We start from the raw sequence: 21,235 nt of genomic DNA, 5'->3' as shown, positions 1-21,235 counted from the left end.
ATTATTGTTGCAAATTGATAAATTACTGCTCCTCTGTAATTTATTGTAGAAAACAGCCACCACATATGAAAACTAGAGATTGTAAGCTTTCAAATGATAGATAGTTTGTCAATATTACTTTAGGTTTTTACTAAGATATTATTGTTTTAAATATATAATGGAAAACATCCCACCTGTGGGACGGTGAGGGTTAATTAATCAACGTTTTGATCATTTAGAGGCGTATCAAAATTGTGATACAGTTATAGGGTTAATCAAGCATAAAAAAACTGCTACACAGATGTTTGCCATTTTAGATCAGATATTGTGCATTACCCCGATCAAAGTCACAGTAGACTCCTATGCTGTCAGGCACCGGCACGTCCAAATTCTTTGCCTTGTTGTTGTGTTTGGCCGCAAATGAGTTCTGCAGCCAGTTGTTGACGTGGATACACCAGGTGTTGTTGGTCTTCCCCAACTGGTCGAATTTCCCAAGGTTTCTGTAGGCCAAACCAACACTGTAGGACTTGCAGTCTTTCTGAGGCTTCACTTCCCAGTAATGCTGCCCAGACTCGATACTTGTGTCCCCTAAACATGCAGACAAACATATGAGTTTCATTACAACAGCGTCTTCATATTTAGAAACGTAAATAAAGTGACGTTATTCCAGCAGATGTGTTGTTTTCAAGTCATGTCACATTCATTTGTGTGGCGCGTAAAACAGATTGTTTAAATGCTTCACAATAATAAACAAGAAAATAATAGTGTTAACGGTGCAAAATTAATCAATTATACATTTAAATTCAGCTGTAAAGCAGCTCTACAAGTGTCATTTTTCAGCTTAATTCAATTCAATGTTGATTGAATTCAGTTAATTATGAAACGCATTGATTTTCAGCTATACCGAAGCTCTACAGAAGACAATAGTGTCGTTATTCAGCTCAATTCAGTTTAAGTGTTGTTTTCATCCAATTGTTTTAGTGCAGTTAAATCGATAATATTACTGAATATGAATTGTCTTTTAAACCCAAATGTCTAAAAAGGACTAATTATGCTTTTTTTTTTTACATGTTCATCTTCCATTAGCGTGTAATGTTGCTGTTGGAGCATGAAAAATGTCCAAAAAAGGTCTTCTCTATATATCAGTGTCGCTGTTTCTGAACTTCCTGAAACGCCTCCATTAGGGATGTCAATTTCACAAATTCCCATGATCGATCGTCGTTTAAATGAACGATCAATTAATCATGACAGCATGACAGGGTCTGCAAATGCCGCTCACAACACTATGTTCCTCACCAAATTAACGAGAATGGTTTTTAATCTAAATAAAAGTCTAGTAGGATTGTAAAATGTTTCGATGTGATTGATCATTTAATTAAATTACTTATTTAAGAGCGTTTTCACACCTGAAAGTGCGCCACCAAAGTTCATTTTTTGATACATTTTATAGATTCGGTAAGTTTTGGTTTGGTTTCACATTGCAATTATGCGCGGGCATTAAAGAACTTTACGTGACATACTTGCGTCCTGTCGTCATCATCTATGTGGGCTGCATCTTGACATTGATTGGTTTGTAAACGGACGTGCGTCTGATGTCAGGGTGTTGTCAATTCAACGGGTAACTTTGACAAGAATGATTATATATATAAAGACTTTGAGCTTTATTTCAAGGATGTTTTGTTAGGGTTTTTCATTTTTGAGAAGCAATATGACAATATTTTTTGCAAAATATTTTATCCACAAATGTAAAACTATGAAAGTTACCCCCAATTTTTCTCACTTTCAAAATGATGTTAAGATCTATATCAAATCCTTATCTACCTCTTGTAACAAAAAGGCTACTAAAACTTTGAATGTATGCTAATTATTATTTTTTTTTTACTTTTGTTGGTATTTATTTATTTGTTTTTCTTTCTTTCTCTGAATTCAAATGTGATATAATATCTACCAGACCCTGAACCTCTGGCTCTCTTTTCTGGCTTATGGATCTGCTGCTTCAATGTATATGTAATGATTGATTATAATTAAGGTATTAATCAATATTTTTCCTTCTAAATATCAAATGAGTTGAATGACTTCTCTGGAGATTTTACTTTATTTATATAAGTTACCAGTGGGATTACTGAAATGTTCTTTTCATGTATTCTTTAATGTCTGTATTTGATATCTGAATGCAGTGCTTGCTTATTTAACCCAGCTTCCAGAAATGAAATAGGGACTTGTTTTGTGTTTGAGAAAGGTCTTCAATGTGTTAAAACATATAGGTGTCATTGAAGCCAATCGTTTAAGGGGCCATTTCTTCGTTAAAGCCTTTCTTTCCAGTTAGACTAAAGTTTAGCTATCCTTGAGAGAAAGAACGCATTATCTTGATGTTTTGAGAGGACTCTCCTGTTTATAGTGAGAGCCTGGCCAAATCCAACCTTGGAAAAGCTGTGTGTCGGTGTGTGTGTTAGTCTTCTTGGTTACAGGTTAAGGAACCACTGGCATTATTGGAGATTGACTGAGTTGTTGTTCTGGACATGCTGGCGCCCAGCGACCCAAATCTGCGACCTGGAAGGTCATGACGTGCCTAACTTCAGCTGCATAATCGATGGAGATATGCTTCAGTCTATCTGTATATGTGTGGAAAATTACTGTGTTTATCTATTTCATAGCCAATGAGAATCATTCATCCTGTAAGCAATGACGTAGCTTAGACCTCGGAAATGGTATAACTGATGTGATCTTTGTAACTGTAAGCGGGGCGGCCTACGAACTCCTGTGCGAGTATTGAAGCTGACTTCTGCTGATGAAACTCCAAACTATCTTCAGTAAATATTTTCTTTAATTTTTTATAATTCTGACTCTGGGTCTTCATTCTTCATATCTGGTTCTGGGTCTTTAACTGTATACCCCTTTACAGTATTTTGGAAGTAAATTTTTAATAATAAATAAATAAATAAATAAATATGACAAGAATGAATGAACAGACGCATATCGTTGCCACTATACTGTTATTATTACGGCATTACTGCCTGCAGCACCAACTAAACTCGAGGCTAGTTTAAATTCGCCAAGTGTGCGAACATTTTATGGTCGCCGGCAGGAAAGGAGGAAAGACTGCAAGCAATCCTGCGAGAACCACCGGAACTTCCTGTAAAAGGTCTGAAAGTCCGAACCATACAGAAAATGCTTTCACACTAGAAACGAACCAAACCTGTTCAGTTTGATCCGGACTGAAACTACCTCTTTTCGTCTGTTTGGTCCGGGGGAGGTTTCACGCCAGTAATTTTGATTCGGATCAAACTGAAAAGTCAGATAATCCGGACCAAACAAGTTAGGTGTGAAAGGGCCCTAATAATCAAATATAACGACTAATACAACGCGTCACCTCAGATGCGTGCTTGTCAGAATGTGTACGCTGGAACAACGCACTGAAAACGGCAACTAAACCCAATAAATTCACAACCATTTAATAAAATAGTGTTCTCATGTAATGTAATGTAATATGACATTCCCAATCATAGTCATTATTAGCCGTGCATTGCTGTTTGAGCTGCGCGCTGAATGAAAACCGGTAAACTGGAGAGCGCGTTATTTAACTCAAAGAAACGCATCCTATATGAGATAAATCAGATATATAAAGACCTACACAAAATAAACACAATATTATAACTTATATTCGCACAACACAAAAGGCTGCGAATGCACTAAAACTTATATTCATGATGAAGGAGTAAAATGGTCCCAAATATAACTCTGGTGCTGGCTTTACATGTTTCGCCCGCGCATGAACCTGCTTGATTGAAGATCGATAAGTTTTATCTATTAAATGTATTATTGACGATTAATCGATCGTAGATTAATAGTTAACATCCCTAGCCTCCATTGTAGTCTTGAGTTTCTTCCGGGAACGAACACGTCACAATATTCCTCGTTTAAATAATTCATACTCAGAATAAAGGGGCGGGGCCTGGTTGAGTTAGTAGTGTGTTAAACTGGCGGTTATGGTAAGGGGCGGGACATTTCCCAAACACACTCGAAGCCCTAGACCAATCACAACACACTGCTCCAGCCAACCAATCAGAGCACAGTGTGCTTTTCAGAAGGAGGGGCTTCATAGAAACAGGAACTAAACAGAGCGTTACTGACAGACTAGGAAGAGAGGAGCCGCAACAATGGAGAATATGAGGAAAATTATCAACATTCAAGCATGAAAACCTGTTCTAGTAGAGCACAAATAACAAGACTTTGTAACAGGGCATAGTAGGTCCTCTTTAAAAGATATGGAAAGGAACCGATCACTTGAAATTAGTGAAGATAAGCAGCAAGAAACTTCTTCCAAAATGATTTCAGACTTTTGGATGGCTTTGTAGACTGAAACATCTTAACATTTCTAAAGCTATTGTGTTACCCAGAACTGTGTAGGACTCTCCGGTGAAGCGATCCCTGGCTCCTCTGGTGGCCGGCGAGCGGCTCACTGATGTCCGTTTAGGAGACGGAGTTCCACTTCTGAAATCATCAGACACACAGACCGTCACTACACAAACTGGACACACACACAATGCACACACATCAGATGGTTTGAGTGCAGAGATAAATCATCAAAACACAAAACACACACTCCTAATCCCACAACACATAGAGAGAAGAGAAGAGACAAGATCACTTCATTTAGTTATCAAACACAGCATGTCCCTGTTTGTTAGGGCTGGGCATTAACACAAATTTCACAATTAGATAAGTTTTCAGTTCACATGCTTGCGATTCAGATCCCGAAAAGATTTAATACCAATTCATTTGGATATATGTCAGGTACAGTGTCAAATTGCTGTAAACTATACAGCAACCTTTCAGTCAGTATATTAATATTAAAGACAAAATTAACAACTAATTGTGTATACAAACATTTAAAATGACATGGTACAATTGAGTAAGTTGTACTGTATCTTTCAACATACCTTCTTAAGTTCATTTATCTTTATTTTGTGCTATAACTAGTAGTAAAGTGGAAGAGATGATCGGTTCACTTCCCAGAGATCAGTTACGCCACATTATAGAGCAACAAATGGTATTTGTTATTTGAATTTTGTATTAAAATTGACATAATTTGAAATCCAAGACTTTGTTTTATAAAGCAACAAAGCCAACTTATTGCAATTTATTGGATGGCGGTTTGGTTTACACATCAACTGAAAACAGCTTATAAACTTAAATAATCCAAATATTTACAAATCTGTTAATCAAAATGAGAATTGATTATAATCAGGAAATTTATATTTTCAACCCAACCCTACTGTTCGTGATGGTGGTGGGAACAAACTATGGAAAATCTGGAAAATTCATGAAAAAAAGCAATGCGTAACACTTTAGCCACAGTAGCACAAATGATGCAATGCTACTCAAATAGTTTAATGCAACAAAACCAAAAAACACCAAAAAAGGCTTTTATGTCTCTTAATAATTTGAATAATGGCTGTGCAGATTATGAATGAGCAATCGCTATTATAGAGCAATTACGCAACACTACAGGCAATTGATTGTGTATTTTGTAGTGTACTTGATATAGAATTCAACAAAGTGCACAAATAAGTGTATTTTTATTGAAGCATGATTAAGGAACGATTAAGCCGTTTGCGCTGGACTTGTCCCTTCCTCCATTAGCCGTATGCAAGCCGTATCCAACATGTTAGCAAAAGGATGAAGGATCACCCGAACAATAGGCATTTAAAAACGTCCTAAAAGACTGAGCATTATCTCAGGATACTCAGCAACACACCAGATGCTTTAGTTTCAGAGCATGACAGGAGGAATTACATGCAAACTTGATGTAGTTCAGTGCACTTTGTTTGCCGTGATGAAATGACTGATGAGAAAAAGCATAAAAGCGGTGATTTCAGGCGAATGCTTACTCACCACAGTCATAAGGATGTGAGCATGGAAAAGCAACTTTATATTTAGTATTAAGTTGAATCAAAAGTTGCACAACCAAAGTTTAGGTCATCATTTGAAAACATTTCAAGAAATGGCAAAGTTTGAAAGAGGGAAGTGATAGAAAAGGTTAAGTATAGGTTGAATTTTTGGTCAGAATCATCATAATAATAATACAAAAATATATCATATGATAGATCTTTTTATGTATTCTACTTTCAGTGACACACGTGGCACATGTAAAATCCGTAATCAATACAAGAGCACTCAGTTTAGAAACACCGAAAACCCCTTCAGAAGAACAGACACTCCATAAATAAGGATCACACATGAATTTAGAAAATTCCTTAAATTCAGCACTAATTAATATTGTTACAGTATTGTATGTAATGCATGGAGATACTACAGTACTCAACATTTGAAGTGGATCAAAAAAGTGGTCATTAGACAAGAGTGGGTATTGTTCAAAATGCATGAAAGGTTTTGATCCACTTCGAATGTTGACTACTGTGATTAAAGCCGTGATCTGTGATCCTCCTTCATGCAATGCTTTGCTCAGATCAGATCAGTGTCAGTGAACACACAGCGCGTAGAGGAGCAGCGGCGGGCGGTTCAGTGCGCCAGAAAGAGCTAAAGGCAATGCTAACAGACACACGGTCACCTGGACATATTCTTCAGATTGGTGAAATGTGCACTGCTGATTGGTGGAAAAGGAAAAACAAGAGCAGGGAGTTATCAGGGATGCATCGACTTCTAGAACTGATAATGCCGATAATGCTTTTAAAGTTATTGCCAATAACTGATAGATGGCAGATTTAAAAATTCTACACTGTTTTTGAAATACGATAAAATGTTAATTTATAAAGCACAATTTAAAAACATCCGAAGTTCACCAAAGTGCTATGCAAGTACAAAACAAATAGTCATTTTTTAAATTAAATTATTTAAAAAAAATAATAACAATCATTTAAAACACTATAAACTACATATTAAATGCTACATTACAGAGGAATAATGTATAGTAATAAAAATAGATATATTAATTTTGAGATTGCTAAAGTCTTATTTCGACAGCGTAATTACAGTACTAGTCTTCTGTAGAGATTAATTATAAGTGAGCATTACATAACAGCAAAGACGGACGTCTGTAATGTATATCGGCGATTTGCACAGGACAAGTGTAAAAATCACAGAGATGAGCGCGTCTACTGCTTTTCTTGTAAGGTTTTATAAACGGTAAAGAAGGCTGGAGTCTGGAAAAAGTTTAAAAAGGTCAATCTGGATGGGATTAAAATGACAGACAAAGGTAAGTATTTATTCACATTATCATATCAGTGTATTATTATAGTATTACTTATATAGCTTAAATTTTAGTTGTGGTCATTTTAGTACTTCAACATACACTTATTTCAGTTTCATTTCTAATTTTCATTTAAATTAAAGATTTTTTCATCTAATAATTATATTTTATTTTATTTAATCTTTATTTCAATTACGATAAAACGATTCAGGTAACATTAACAACGCTGTAGTACATTACACTCCGGACACGGCTTTACACTAACTGATGCTTTTATTAATAAATCTCGTCACTGTCGGGAGGAAACCTTGTGTCTCCAAAAAACGCAACTTTTCAGGAAATGAAACAAAAAAACTGTCTTTTTTAAATAATAAAATATTGCATTGTCAAAGTTGATATTGTGGCATCATATATGGTCAGTAGAGGTGGGGGAAAAATTAGATTTCTTAGATGCATATCGATGCGGACGATTCTGAATCGATTCACAAAATGTCAAAAATCAATTTTCTAAAAAAATAAATATATATATAAAAAATATATATTTCTAATAACGTAATATTGACGGCACGCAATAGGCAGAAGCCGTGCACGGACCGTCTGTGTCGTGCGCGTAACAGAGTCCATGATGGCTGAGCGCGAAATCCGAACGGCCCTCTTCGATAAAAGCTAACATAATGAAAACTGGCATAATTTCATGTGGCAATTTTTTTGTGGCCTTTTTTCTATTTTTGTATGAGAGCTGCTTTCTGTATTGTTTTGTTTTCACATAAATATGGCGTAAACAGATCTGTTATACGGACGTTATACGTAGGTTTACAGTCACAGTAGCCGCGTTTCCTCTGTCGGGCCAGGGCTAACAGCGAGCCGCGCCGAGCCAGTGGCCTCAGGCCTTAAGCACCGGGCTTGCATTTCCACTGCCGGGCCAGTAGCCCCGCAATGCTGCGGGTATTTCAGCGGGTATTATGAATTTATTTACTTTTTAAGTTAGAAAGATAGCATGTATATTAACTCACCGGCCTAGCTGCAATAGTTTCCGACTTGTCTCGCGAGTCGCCACTAACAGAGGGACGGTGACCCAGCACACCGTCCATCAAGTCGAACCATGGAAAGTTTCTTCTCTGAGCTCCGCTTTGTCCATTGTGCGTTTTAATCGCCTTGTACAATACTGCGCCCGCAACTTTTTTATTTTTTCCCGAACTTGAAGCGTTGCTCGCTGAATGCTTAGCTTAGAAAATTCAGCAACGATGTATTTTATAACGTCCTCGTTTCTTCACACGCCGTCAAATTGACGTTGTACCCTTTCTTCAGCCCAAATGCTCAGAAGAGCTTTGGTATCTTCGACAGACCTTTTGCGCGATATAAAAAAGTGAAATGTGCATCTTGCCGCAGACCATTACTTTCCCTAACACCGATAAACTCCGCCTTTTACCTTGCCCACGCCTCTAGCCCGAGCTGGCCCGCTTTGGCCCAAGGTATTCGACGGGCCAGAAATCCAAGCCGTTGGCCCTGAGTAAGCCCTGATCGAGCCCCGGAAGTGACAGTGGAAACGCGACTGGCCCTGGTACGAACTAGCACGGCCCGGCCCTGGCCCGGAAATGGAAACGTGGCTAGTGTTAATCAGTGCAATACCAGTCACAAAGAGTTACATTTTGACTGTGCTCTCTGCAGATGTTCATTTACTTTTTTTGTATAAGCTGTTTTTGATTTTGGTATACAGCAACAATTTCAAGTCATAACTCTTAGACTCTTCATTATTTATTTGTGTATAAGAGCAGCTTTGTATGTTACTAATTACGGTATTCAGAATATGCGCAAGTCCACAAGCTTTATTTTTGTATGAAAGCTGCTGGTACATAATTCTATATTTTTGTATGAAAGCTGCTGGTACATAATTCTATATTTTTGTATGAAAGCTGTGATTTTGCTATAGCAAAATGTTTATTTTTTGTCTGAAGGATTATATTGCTCATTGCACATAACAGGAGGATGTCTGTTAGAAGTCTATTATTTTATCTTAGAGATTCAGAGTTTGCTGAAGTTTGTATCCATTTACTACAAGTACAGTTTGCTGCTAGTACAAGCACACGTTTCTTTTCCTCCTGTTTCTTTGCAATATTGGGACATATGCCGGCAAATGTAACCTTACAGTTGACTTGCCAAATTACTTCAATTTGTTTCATTAATAAAATATATTGGAAGTAAATTCTTTATGGGTTATTATAAATACTTTGCTTTAAAAGTACCAAGTAGTCACACACAAAAAAAGCTGCATCGATAATCGTTTTAGCATCGCAGCCCTCATTATATTGTATTACTAACATTGTAGCAAAATCGAGCTCAAATGGAGTTACAAGGTTTTTGACCACCGAATTTCAGACGTTTTCATTTTGTCCATCATTAGAACAGCTGTATCTAATGCAGAAAATGCATCGCCTTACATTTTCGAAAAACGTAGAGGTTATGAAGTTTATTGTAGCTATGTGGGCTTTTTCAAACAACCAGTTCTTTATTTACCATTGCATTGCAAACCAGCACTGACGAAGTGTGTGCAGCACTATATTCACGATAGAGATGGGCTGAGATATGAGGTTTGACTGACAATTTGAGTATCCAATGGGGTTTAGTCAAAAGCTCTTTTTAATATTTTTCATGGTTTAGATATTTGCAAAACCCACCGACAGACGTAAAGTGTGACCAATAGTAATGATTTATGAATAAAAATGACGAGGTTTCCGCCCGACAGCGGCGACATTCAGGTCTCTGTCGGCTAACTCAGAAATTCAGAGTGCAAAAACATGTTTGTTTATTCTCATCCATGGCTGATTCAATGGAAGAACGATGCTATATTTTAAACTTTTTACCTGCCCTTGTTCTCCTTCCCTTTGACTTTGCTGTCTAGGCCTTTTCCTCCCTGCGGATCCCATTCGACGCCCCGGTCCTCCACCTTCAGATTCAGATGAGATGACGTGGAGTCAAAGCTGAAGTTAAATGCTAACACAGAGAGACACAACCATCAATATCACAGAAGTACTAATAGGACAATACAGTAACAATCCTTTTTACAAATACTACCGTCTAAAGTTTGGGGTCTGTAAAGGTGTGAAATATTATTTATAACTATATTTTATAATGTTTGAATGTCTGTTTGAATATATTCTAAAATTTAATTTATTCCTGTGATGATAAAGATTAATTTTCAGTACAATTACTCGTGATCCTTCAGAGATCATTCTAATATGCTGATTTGCTGCTCAAGAAACTTTTATGATTATTACCAATGTTGAAAAACATTAATATTTTTTAAAATGTAAAATGAGCAGGACACATTTTTTTAGGATTCTTTGATGAATATAAAAACAGCATTATAAATGTCGCTACTGTTACGTTTTAAAATAAATTTGACCCCATACCTTTGGAAAACACATATGCATACATTATACATATAGCTATATAATGATTTTACATGGTTTAATACACAACCCTACCTCTAGTTTCCAAGGTGACCGGGTCCGAATAATCACCTGCGGCTGCTTTGTTACACGCTCGTACCCGGAAGTTCATGAATTTGGAGTCAAATCTTAACCCTGCCGAAAGAATAGAATAGACCGTTTTCCTTGTGAATAAAAGTGGGAAATGTAGAATATTTTAATATTCAAGAAAAGCACCACATAACCGCTAATGTAATTATCGTTAATTAAAACTTTTCAAACTTTTCATTACTTGAAATAAAACAAACAATAGCTAAAATAAAAATAATTATTTCATTATTTGCGAAGCAAAAATTTTTGTTTCATTTTAGTTGAAGTAGTAAAATAACTAAAACTTCATAAAAACTATACAGACATATAAGAAAACTAATAAAAATTTCAAAAACAAAAATCTAAATTAACTAAAATTAAAATAAACAAAATCTAATTCAAAATATTAACAAAACCTATAATAGTATCCATATAATTATTATATTATTTTCAGGGAAATCACGGCTAAAGTAGTTCCAGTCAGCTAACAACAGCAAAAGAACCAAACCCCACAATGACAATATTGTAAACAATAGGATAAAAACGTCAAATTATTTCCATGTTTTTTGCCACAAAATGACATTCTCTTATGAACGGAAAGCCCATTCTCTCTTTCTCCCGCTCAAACAAACACACACACAGTACAGACACACACTCGCACAGAAATGTGTCGTCAGCGCTGCTATGATGATTTTATCAGTAAAATAGTTTAGCAACTTAAAAGCTACATGACATTTCTCACTAGTGAGGTAATACCGGTGCTGTTCTTGAAGAAGATGAACTTACAGTTTCACTATTAGCAGAGACGCTTCTGCCGAACACTGTTGAGAGACGCACTCACTCAGGTAATTCACACACTCTTAATCTCTCTCTATAACTGCATTAATAACTGTATTAGTCTACTATCAATCACTCAAGCCTCCGTTTCTAGCTCTAAAATGACACTTTGGAATAAGCAACGGAGGCATGGGATGAGACGCGTAAGAAATCACTACATACAAGAGCCTTTTAAGGACAAAAACCTGAAAAATTATTTGAAATACAACATCTGGACAATGTCTTGAGATGTGGTAACCGTAGTATAAGCAAAATAATTGACTTGAATTATAAGATTGGGCCGTTGAATTATTGAAAATAATGCACACCCGAGCTGTAACGGCCATGATGCACCACGCATCAATTATTCCTTACATCGATGGAGCATTAATGGTGCATCAATGCAATCAGCACCTTGCAGTGTGTGTTCAGTGGTCTTGATGTCGTCCAGCACCTCCCAGCACTGCTCGTCCTTCACACGCGGCAGACCCTCGTGGCTGGTTTTTCTGTACTCTAAGATGTAGTGGTCGATCTTGCTGTCCTCCATGGGCATTCTCCAGGTTACGGTCACCTCGTTATCCATCACCAGACAGTCCCCGAGCACGATCTCTGGGGCTCTTGGCACTAATTGGGGAAGATCACAACAATACACTGAGCGTTTTCATGCATACTTACTGTACCACCTTGAACTGCACGATTCTGGATAAATAGAGAATCACCTTTTTTTGAGTTTCAAACAGAGAGCGTGATTTTCCCATGATTCTGAACAGACAACTAAACAAAATAACATGTAATTAGAGGTTCTGACAAAAGGCTAATTGCTGCAGTCTGTGTAAAATGTTTTTTTTTTTTTAATCGGGTTGAGCGAATGATTCAATGACTCACTCATAAAGACTTCACTTGTTTTATTACCGGATAGGGGTGGGCGCTATAAAATATAATTTTGCAACGTTGCAGAAATCTCAGGTATTTTAGGATGGATCAAACTTCCAATAAGAAATATCCATGCACTGAGAATTTTAACTGTTAAAATTATGTTGAATATTTTTATCTGATCTAACCATATCTTAAGTAGAAATGAGCTCTCAATGCAGGCTAAATCTAAAAAAAAAAAAAAATATATATATATATATATATATATATATATATATATATTATATATACAGGTGAAACTCGAAAAATTTGAATATCGTGCAACAGTTCATGTATTTCAGTAATTCAAATTAAAAGGTGAAACTAATATATTTAGTATATACACATGCATGATTATACTTTTCAGAGGGCCGACATTTCTGTTTTTAAAATCCTTTTTTTATTGATTTCAAGTAATATTCTAATTTTCTGAGATTTTGAATTTGGGGTTTTCATAAGCTGTAAGCCATAATCATAAAAAATATAACTTTTGCACGATATTGTAATTTTTCGAGTTTCACCATTTTTATTGCTTTTTGAAGAGAAATACAACAAATAAATCAAATCACATTTATACAACATTACAAAGATGTCTTCTCATTTTACATTACATTATTTAACGTAACCTCCCACAACCCATTTTCTCACAAAAATTAAACCACAGAAAGAGAGAAAAGTAAAGTACCTTTGTTTCTGATTGACTAAATCATAGTCTAAATTATTTCTTTATGAATATCAGGCAATGGAACAATATCTGTGCAAATATTAAACTGGCACAGTCTAGGAAGATTACCTGGGAATGTCAGTATAAGAAAATTAATATTCATTAAATGTGTAATTTGGTGTCATAAGGACACAGAAGCAGAGAGATACTAAAACGCAGAGACTTATATCAGGGGTCGTCAAATGTAAATGTGGCTCATGAGTGATGAGGCAGAAAAGTTGATATCTACTGAAGCGTTTAGAAAGCCAATCAGAAATGCACAACCCAAATCCTCCTCCTGACCTGTAACATCAGAGCTGAGAGGGGTGTTATTTTACAGTGATATTTTTAAAATGCTGAGGAACGTCTGTATTTGGTGCATTTGTAGAGCCGTGAGCCAGAGTGACTCACAAAAGAGCAGAGTCATCATGACACATGCAAAACACACGAGCAGATGAAACAAGAAGTCAGTGCGGTCACCCTATATGATGAACCACAAATCAGTAAAGCTCATCATAACACAGAAATGCACAGTCAAAAGAATCATATTTTAGATTGTATTTGCATAAGACTTCGGGCCAGAACTACTGAAGAAATGCAGGAAAACATTAGTGCTGAAAAAAGTGCATGGACAGGGTTATTTTTGCAGCTGACCTTATTGCATATGCATTTGTAGGAGTTTCCCTTTCAGACCTAAAATTTATGGGAGGACAGTATTTAAATGAATCGTGACTTACTAAAGTTTGCGCTAGTCAATTTACTGGTATTTGTGGCATTAATTATGTGTAGACGGTGGGAATTTTCTCCACTCGTCTTCATTTATTTAAAATGCCAGAGTAAGACGTTATCCGAACATATTGTTTGCCAAGCCACGTTATTTTTTATGTGCTTCACCTGTGTTGTTAACAGATAACCTGCACCTGAATATCATCGGCTCTGCTAGTTTACGACCCTACGCTGATTTGAGCTGCTCTTCAAAGGCTGCGTTTACACTTGGCATTAACATGTGATCATGATCGGATCATAAGCCAATCAGGACACGGTGCGTTTACAACTGTCCACATCAAGTGGCTTCTGTATCTCGATAACAGATCGGATTAGGATCTCTCCGGTGCAAAGTACACCTGAAGTGGTGGGTTTTCTTTTAAAAACAGTTTCAGTCGCGGGACATTTTACAAATCTCGCAAAATGAGGATGAAAAGGCTGCAAGTACTAATAATGTGGATAGATGCTGTAATGGAAACGGTACAGAGGAACGTACGGGTCCGAGAACGTTGCCAGCTTTGCTGGGAAATGCGTGTTCTTCACAGAAAATGAACGGTTCTGCAATTTTCGGGTGCGAAGGCAAACATTTCAGTGTATTTGCGATGTACTTCGCACTCGACTGTATCGCAAAACCACACAGCTCTCAGTCCCGGAGAGAGGAGGGGAATAATGACAGTGTGTGTGTGGGGGGGGGTTTGTGTGAATGCAGACACACACGATGGCCGGATCGCGTTTACATTACACTGAGATCCGATCACAATGCGTCCTCGACTCCCTCCGGACCGGGACACACTGATCGGAGAACATTCCCATCAGAAGCGCGTTTACACTTGTCTTTTCAATGTGTGTGTGGACAACATCCGGATACAGGTCACATGTTCATGCCAAGTGTAAACGCAGCCATAGATTGTGTTGGTCATAATGAATGAATGCTATTGCATCTGTTCTTTAATTTGCACATTATCCGTAAATCTGGCCCTAAAACTCAAAATCACGAAACAAATACTTTTTTTAATAATTTGAACTCTGATAAGGTTTATCGTTTTTAATGCAATGTAGGTTTTATACCGGGCCTATTGCATGAATACTTGGGGAAAGGAACACATGCATACCTGTAGTTTTCAAATAAGCCTGAAATACTTGATTAGGTGCGTTTAATTAGTTTAATCTACATTCTAGGACTTCGGCCCTGTTTTGCCCCCGTGTTAGATTCTTCTATCACAGGTTCAGTAACTAAGATAAAGATGGTGGACGCGGAGTTGGTAACTGAAAGGTTGAAGGTTCAAGAGAGGTTGATCCGGTAATACAAGCAGCGAAACCGAGTCAGTAATGAACTTACCGGGGAGGAACTGGAGGCCCTGCAGCATCTGTCTCTCCTGACTGAAGTCCACCATCAGGTGCGTCATATTATCTGTGGCTTTGGGCTTCATAGTCAAGCGGAAGGCAGGAGCCATTGTGACCCTTAAAGAGCAAAATAATAATAGTATGGTTATTTGATATATATAACTTTATAAAACGGTTAGTTCCAATCCTTAATTCTGATTGGTCAATAGCTGTGTTTTATTCACGATAAAACGCGGATATGACGGCTTCACCCAACGGTTCTATGTAACGTTATCACTACACAACACCGCTAGCAACCACTCTTAGCAACGTAAACATATGTTTGTTCTCATTGAAGCTTATAGAGTAAAGTATTGTGAGAGATCAAGTAAGCGAGTGTACCTGCATTTACAGTAGATGTAGCATCTTCCTTCAGGTCAGTCCTATATTCGTAATAAAAATCCGTTTGAATGTCCGCTTCGATATATTGTCCTTAACAATTAAAGGAGCAGTGTGTGATTTTTAGCGGCATCTAGTGGTGACGTTACGAATTGCAACCAACAAAAGTTACGGTGGCCGACAGGAAAATATGTCGTCGCCTGAGACAGCAGAGAGTAGCAGTTCAGCAATGAGGTTTCTTTACAAGGATAAATTAAGAAATCATGTTTACTTAATTATTCTGTAAAACTATATGTTATTGCGAATATTATTGTTGCTTGTTCATCATTGTGTCAGTGTTTTATTCGCTGAACTAAGCTTGCTTCCTTGCGCAAAGAGCAACATAGTAACGAAATGCGTTTGTCCGTTTAGGGCTCCTGTAGAAACATGTCGGCGCATTTCAATGTAAGGGAGCCCGCGGTGTGTGTAGACAGAAACTGCTCATTCTAAGGTAATACAAATATAACGGTTCAGTAAGTAAGGTCTTTATTAGAGGATGACACGGGAGTGGATTTTCACTCCTGTCCCGTCCCACTCCCATAGAAAGAAATCTTGTCCCGTCCCACTCCCAGACCAAAGTTTAAAAAATAATCCCATCCCATCCCGCTCCTGGTAAATTGACTCCCAATCCCATCCCGCTCCTGTTTAAACTGACTCCCGCTCCTGTACCGCTCCCATATACGGCAATTTTCGCTTGATGAACGAAGCGATGCTTGGCTGATTCTTTCCCGAATTTGCCTTGCAAGTGTGCTTCTTCAGACCGCTCGTCCCTGAATCACTTGCGTACTTGACTAAGACTAAGCATGTCTTACAAGCAGCGTACATTGTGCTATCACCGTCACATTCTACTCTCATAAACTTAATTAATATTTCAGACTTTCCGACCAGTTCTGTGAACTTAATAGACATGTCATTACTTCTGACTTTGCGCTGTAAATCATTTTTTGCCACATCGACTTCTCCGCGGCTGTTAGCTCCCTCCATCACTGCTCTTTGAATTTCGGCGGTAAGCCGTGACAAAAAGCACTGATGGCTTCTGGGACGGCTGGGTCGTGTAGTTATTTTTTAATTGCGTTACATTGTAGGCGTATTAAAAGGAAACTACAAAATGATGCATTTACTTTTTTCTTTTTTTGTCGTCTTTGCTATTGGTTGATTCCCGCTCCCGTCTGCTCCCGTTAACCATTTATCCTGTACCGTCCAAATCCCGTGATTGATAGCAAAGATGACTCCCATCCTCCAGGAATCCCACGGGAATCCCGTGACCCGTGGGATTCCCGAAAAAATGTCAGCCTCTAGTCTTTATACACCACTGAAAACTTCTTCTTCAAGGTAGTGAGGAAACGCGCTCTGTAGCGCTGTGTGTTCGCTGTCGGCTACGCTAGAAACATGACGACACAATATGTCGACCTCCATAGAAGGGGGCGCCGCGGTTATGGAGATATAAATGTCTCATTCTAAGGTAATAAAAAACATAACGGTTCATTATGCAAGGTCTTTATACACCACTGAAAACATAGTTATGGATCTTATATTGCATTTCTGTATAGATCCTCAGAAATATTACACAATGCATCTTTAAGAGGTTTCCCGTGCCATGAAACGCAAGTCATTTGTCAGTTGTCTTGCTTCTCAGAGTTCACAAACAGTGTTTGTCCTTTCAATATAAAAGTCTTCTCTACTGACTGACTCACTCATAAAGACAGTCTTTGCCGCCATCTAAAGGCGAAATAATGTGTGTAACTTACGGTCAGGGACTATTTTTTTCCAGCTGAAAAAGGGAAGCTTTTAGTGATTTTACTTCATGAAAGTTGCATTGAAACATATGTATTTGGCTTTAATATTTGTATTGTGTGGTAACCGTTTTATAAAAGCAATAAGGTACTCGAGGCTGTGCTATATCGTGAATAAGTCATACAGCACAGTCTCGAGTAACGTTACCTTATTGCTTACACATAGATACAGCTGAGTCCTTCCATTATTCAGGACTCCTGTGACCTCTTCTAGTGTTCAGTTTGTTTATTTCCATATTAACAGTGTGGAAGAAATATTTCAGCTTTTAAAAAAATCATTTTACTTAAGTGCTCCCAGATTTTTGGATCACAGTGAATACGTTTATATGAATATAATTCAAGGCTAATTTATATTTTTGCTTCAGACCTCTGAGTAGCCATTTACATGGTTACATAACTGTTCTTGCAGTGTATTTTTTTTTTTTTAAATCAATCAATTAAAAAATATATTTTATTTGCATGTTCCGGATGTTGAGCTTGTTTCATTGAGTTTGAAGTTTCATAAATTCATGAGTTAAAATCTTCAAGCATGTGTTCTGAGTCACAATATTTCATAAAACATATTTTAAGAACGATTCTGTGAATTTCAGCATTTACTGTGTTCAACATTGCGTTTTCATTTCAAAGCCGTTAACAAGATTTAACAAGTCTATGTAAATTATTTACCAATCATGTGATGTAAACTTGGTCATGATTTCATGAGGATCAAGTTTGAGTTGCACTTTATTTTACAGTGTATTTGGTGTTAAGATGCGTTTCGGTGAATCGGATCACAAGTGGATGACGGGTTAAAACAGGTGTAATCTTACATGTCTGTTTGGGGTTTTGTTTCATGCTCATGTCTTTTATTTTGTAGTCATGGTTCCTTTGTTTCCTGGTCTTGTCATGTGGTTTTCTATTCTGTTTGGTCATTGGTTCATTGCTTTCAGGTGTGTCTTGTGTGTGTATAAGCCCTTATGTTACCATTGTCTTTTGTCTAGCTTTGTTCCCTGTTACAGCTTTTATGAGTTTGTTCATTTTTATCGTCAAGCCAAGTCTTGATTCATGTTTGTATTTGTTCATGTTTTTGTAAAGAAACTGCATATGGGTTCTTATCAAACTTTAAAAACAGTAAATTATGCATAATTACATGCAAAAAACCCTAACCTTACCGTATAGTAAGTACATGTTAATTAATATTACTCAGTACTTAAATGTATAATTACACTGTAACAAGGACACCTTAAAATTAAGTGTAATCCAAGTTTTACTTTTATAATGAATTAATTTTTATATATATATTTTGATATTAAAGACAATATTTGGCACAGAATCCCATAAATAACACATGCATTTTCACACGGTGTAAAACAGGAGTCAGTGTGCTGGATTGCAGTACAATTTAGTCTGTTTTCAGATTTTACTTAAGTAATCATCTCCATTTTCAGCACATCATAGTTTTAAGGATAACACTCCCATTGTACATACATGTGTAATTAATGTATGCTTCAGAACTGTGTAATCAGCCTCACCGCTTTCATTAGAAGCGTTTCATTCCTAACGAATGCAAAGCTACCGCAGATAGGCTTACATATATTATTTATAAGGAGAATCTCTGGTTGCAGAGCGTTGAGGCTGATTACACACTAGAGCTGCACGATTCTGGATAAATTGAAAATCACCATTTTCTTTGTTTAAAAGATTACGATTCCGAACAGACAACTAAATAAAATAACATATGACAAAACATTAATTGCTACAGTCTATTTAAAAATGTTGAATAAATTAGAATTTATTTTGAATCGATAAATTAATCGTTACTGGATGAATCTGCGTTTTTGAACGAATCTCTTGAATGAATGATTAAATAACGAATAGATTTTTTAGTATCTCTTGTCGCCACCTACTGGTGTAGCTATGTAATTGATAAAATCGTTATTTGCTCGTACTTGTCAAGTGTTTTATAGACACAGGCGAATCATTGTCATTTAGGAAAAAGATTGCGTGGGTGTTTGAATTGAGACCGCAATCTATTTTAACGATGAATAGTGCAGCTCTATTACACACAAACGATACACACAAGTGTTATGGCAGAGGTGTAGATCTTATTTGGTGGCTGATGTATTTAATGTTACACAATTTTATCTCTTCACTAGCAGGTAAAATTGAGCTTACTGTATTATTGCTACTAAAAGTGTCTGAGAATCAATTTCAAATGCAAATTAAAAGCAAATATAGTTTCAGCACACATCCGAATGCAAACAGTGAAAATCCTTGTTAACATGCATCACAAAAAAACATGGCTGCGTCCGAAATCGCATACTAGGTACAATATTTGGCTTGAAATCTACTTTGTGACCGTTAAAGTATGTTGTATATAGTGTAAGTGTGTAACATTAAAGGACAATTCGTACATGGGTACATTCGATTATCATGAAAACGCATCCCAGAGAACGCTCGACTCGGTACCCATGTGTTATTCAGCCCTAGGTTCATTTTGGGCCTTTAACGCAGCGCCAGTTGCGTTATGTTGCCATTCATAAATCCTCTCCTGTGGCATCATGGGATAGTAAAGTGTCCAACAGATGAATCTCTGCGGAAGTAGTAGGTCATCCAAGGACTTTTTGCCTACTGTGTTTTTTCCCCCGAATACTATGTATTTGGACATACTACTCTATTGGCGTAGTATTTTTCACATAATATATCATAAGGAACAATTCGATTTCAGACGTAGCACATGACTAAAGTGTCTGAACAACCAACATAATGGCACACAGACAACCGTTGACTGAGATCAGACTCCTTAACACACACACACACACACATTGGCATTACTATCATTAAGGGTGTGTTCATGCTTGTAGTGCCCTTGATTAAAAAAAAAAAATGATGCATTTAGTCCTGGTTCACTTAGCGTTCACACTGTCATTTTTAAGACCGAACCTAAAGATGAAAAAAAAAGGCTTTAATGACATATATTTAGTGCTTGGTTGCCTTTGTAATCGGACTAGAGTTTGTTTTAATCAAACCAAACCATTCAAGTGTGAACACACCCTTAGAGAGCTTTTCATTGACTTACCTTACCATTACTGAACCTTTTAGCCATTTTTATATTATTGACATTATTAGGTGCATATAAAGCATATTATAAGCATATAAACTATGCTTTTTTAGCTTTTTGAATTCTGAGGATAGTTGAGTTGAACAGATTTCAGGTTTTCCCATATCACAAAGACAATTTTGTCCCATAATTTATTAATAATAATAATAATAATAAATAATTTTTGTCCCACAAACTTTTCATCATGTTTCAAACATTCAACAAACAGCCCAAAATTGCTTTGGTTAAAGCCCTATTCGGACGGTAATTGTTTCGTATGTGGACGTCTGTAAAAATTAATTTTCACGGCACCTCAGTGATAAAACTCATGCATTCGGATGCCGATTTATTCATGGTGGAGGATCGAGTTTTGTGATCCTATGAACCTGGGAACACACTGCTCATGATTTTCTGCTGTAAATAAAATGTCATATGCTTGGAATAATGATAAGAAGTTCATATTTAATTTAATAATAGTAAAATAATATCCTAATTATTATTTATTTAAATCTGTTTAAAAATAGGAAGATGGATGCATCATTGTTAAAATTGTTTTCTGTCTTTCTTCCGTATGTTATCTCAAAATGATGGATGTCATTTTAAAAATGTGGAAATAAGCAGAAATAAGTTAATACATCCTGGTATTTACATGAGGTAAACATTAAGCTGCTTGGTTTATATTTTTATTGTATATATTGC

General features: G+C 36.8%; 1 protein-coding gene across 3 annotated transcripts in view; it reads right to left on the bottom strand.

Annotated features, from left to right (window-relative positions):
- Nucleotides 1-21,235, bottom strand: part of fsd1l (fibronectin type III and SPRY domain containing 1-like) — a 62,478-nt gene that overhangs the window by 3,929 nt on the left and 37,314 nt on the right. The window contains exons 6-12 of one of the 3 annotated variants that reach the window (XM_077206806.1): nt 15,243-15,364; nt 11,938-12,147; nt 10,675-10,773; nt 10,051-10,180; nt 6,551-6,586; nt 4,373-4,470; nt 316-567 (exon numbers count right to left, since the gene is read on the bottom strand). In XM_077206806.1, coding sequence (XP_077062921.1) covers nt 316-567; nt 4,373-4,470; nt 6,551-6,586; nt 10,051-10,180; nt 10,675-10,773; nt 11,938-12,147; nt 15,243-15,364 — 947 coding nt within the window. Of the gene's footprint in view, nt 1-315; nt 568-4,372; nt 4,471-6,550; nt 6,587-10,050; nt 10,181-10,674; nt 10,774-11,937; nt 12,148-15,242; nt 15,366-21,235 lie in introns of all 3 variants that reach the window. The other 2 variants (XM_077206807.1, XM_077206808.1) reach the window with 2 other exon arrangements.

This window comes from Siphateles boraxobius, unplaced genomic scaffold, assembly GCF_051911475.1.
Source record: "Siphateles boraxobius isolate OS27281-9 unplaced genomic scaffold, OSU_SipBor_1 56, whole genome shotgun sequence".
Lineage (NCBI taxonomy): Eukaryota > Metazoa > Chordata > Actinopteri > Cypriniformes > Leuciscidae > Siphateles > Siphateles boraxobius.
The sequence above is the reverse complement of the archived record's forward strand: the minus strand, read 5'-3'. Positions and strand labels throughout refer to the sequence as shown.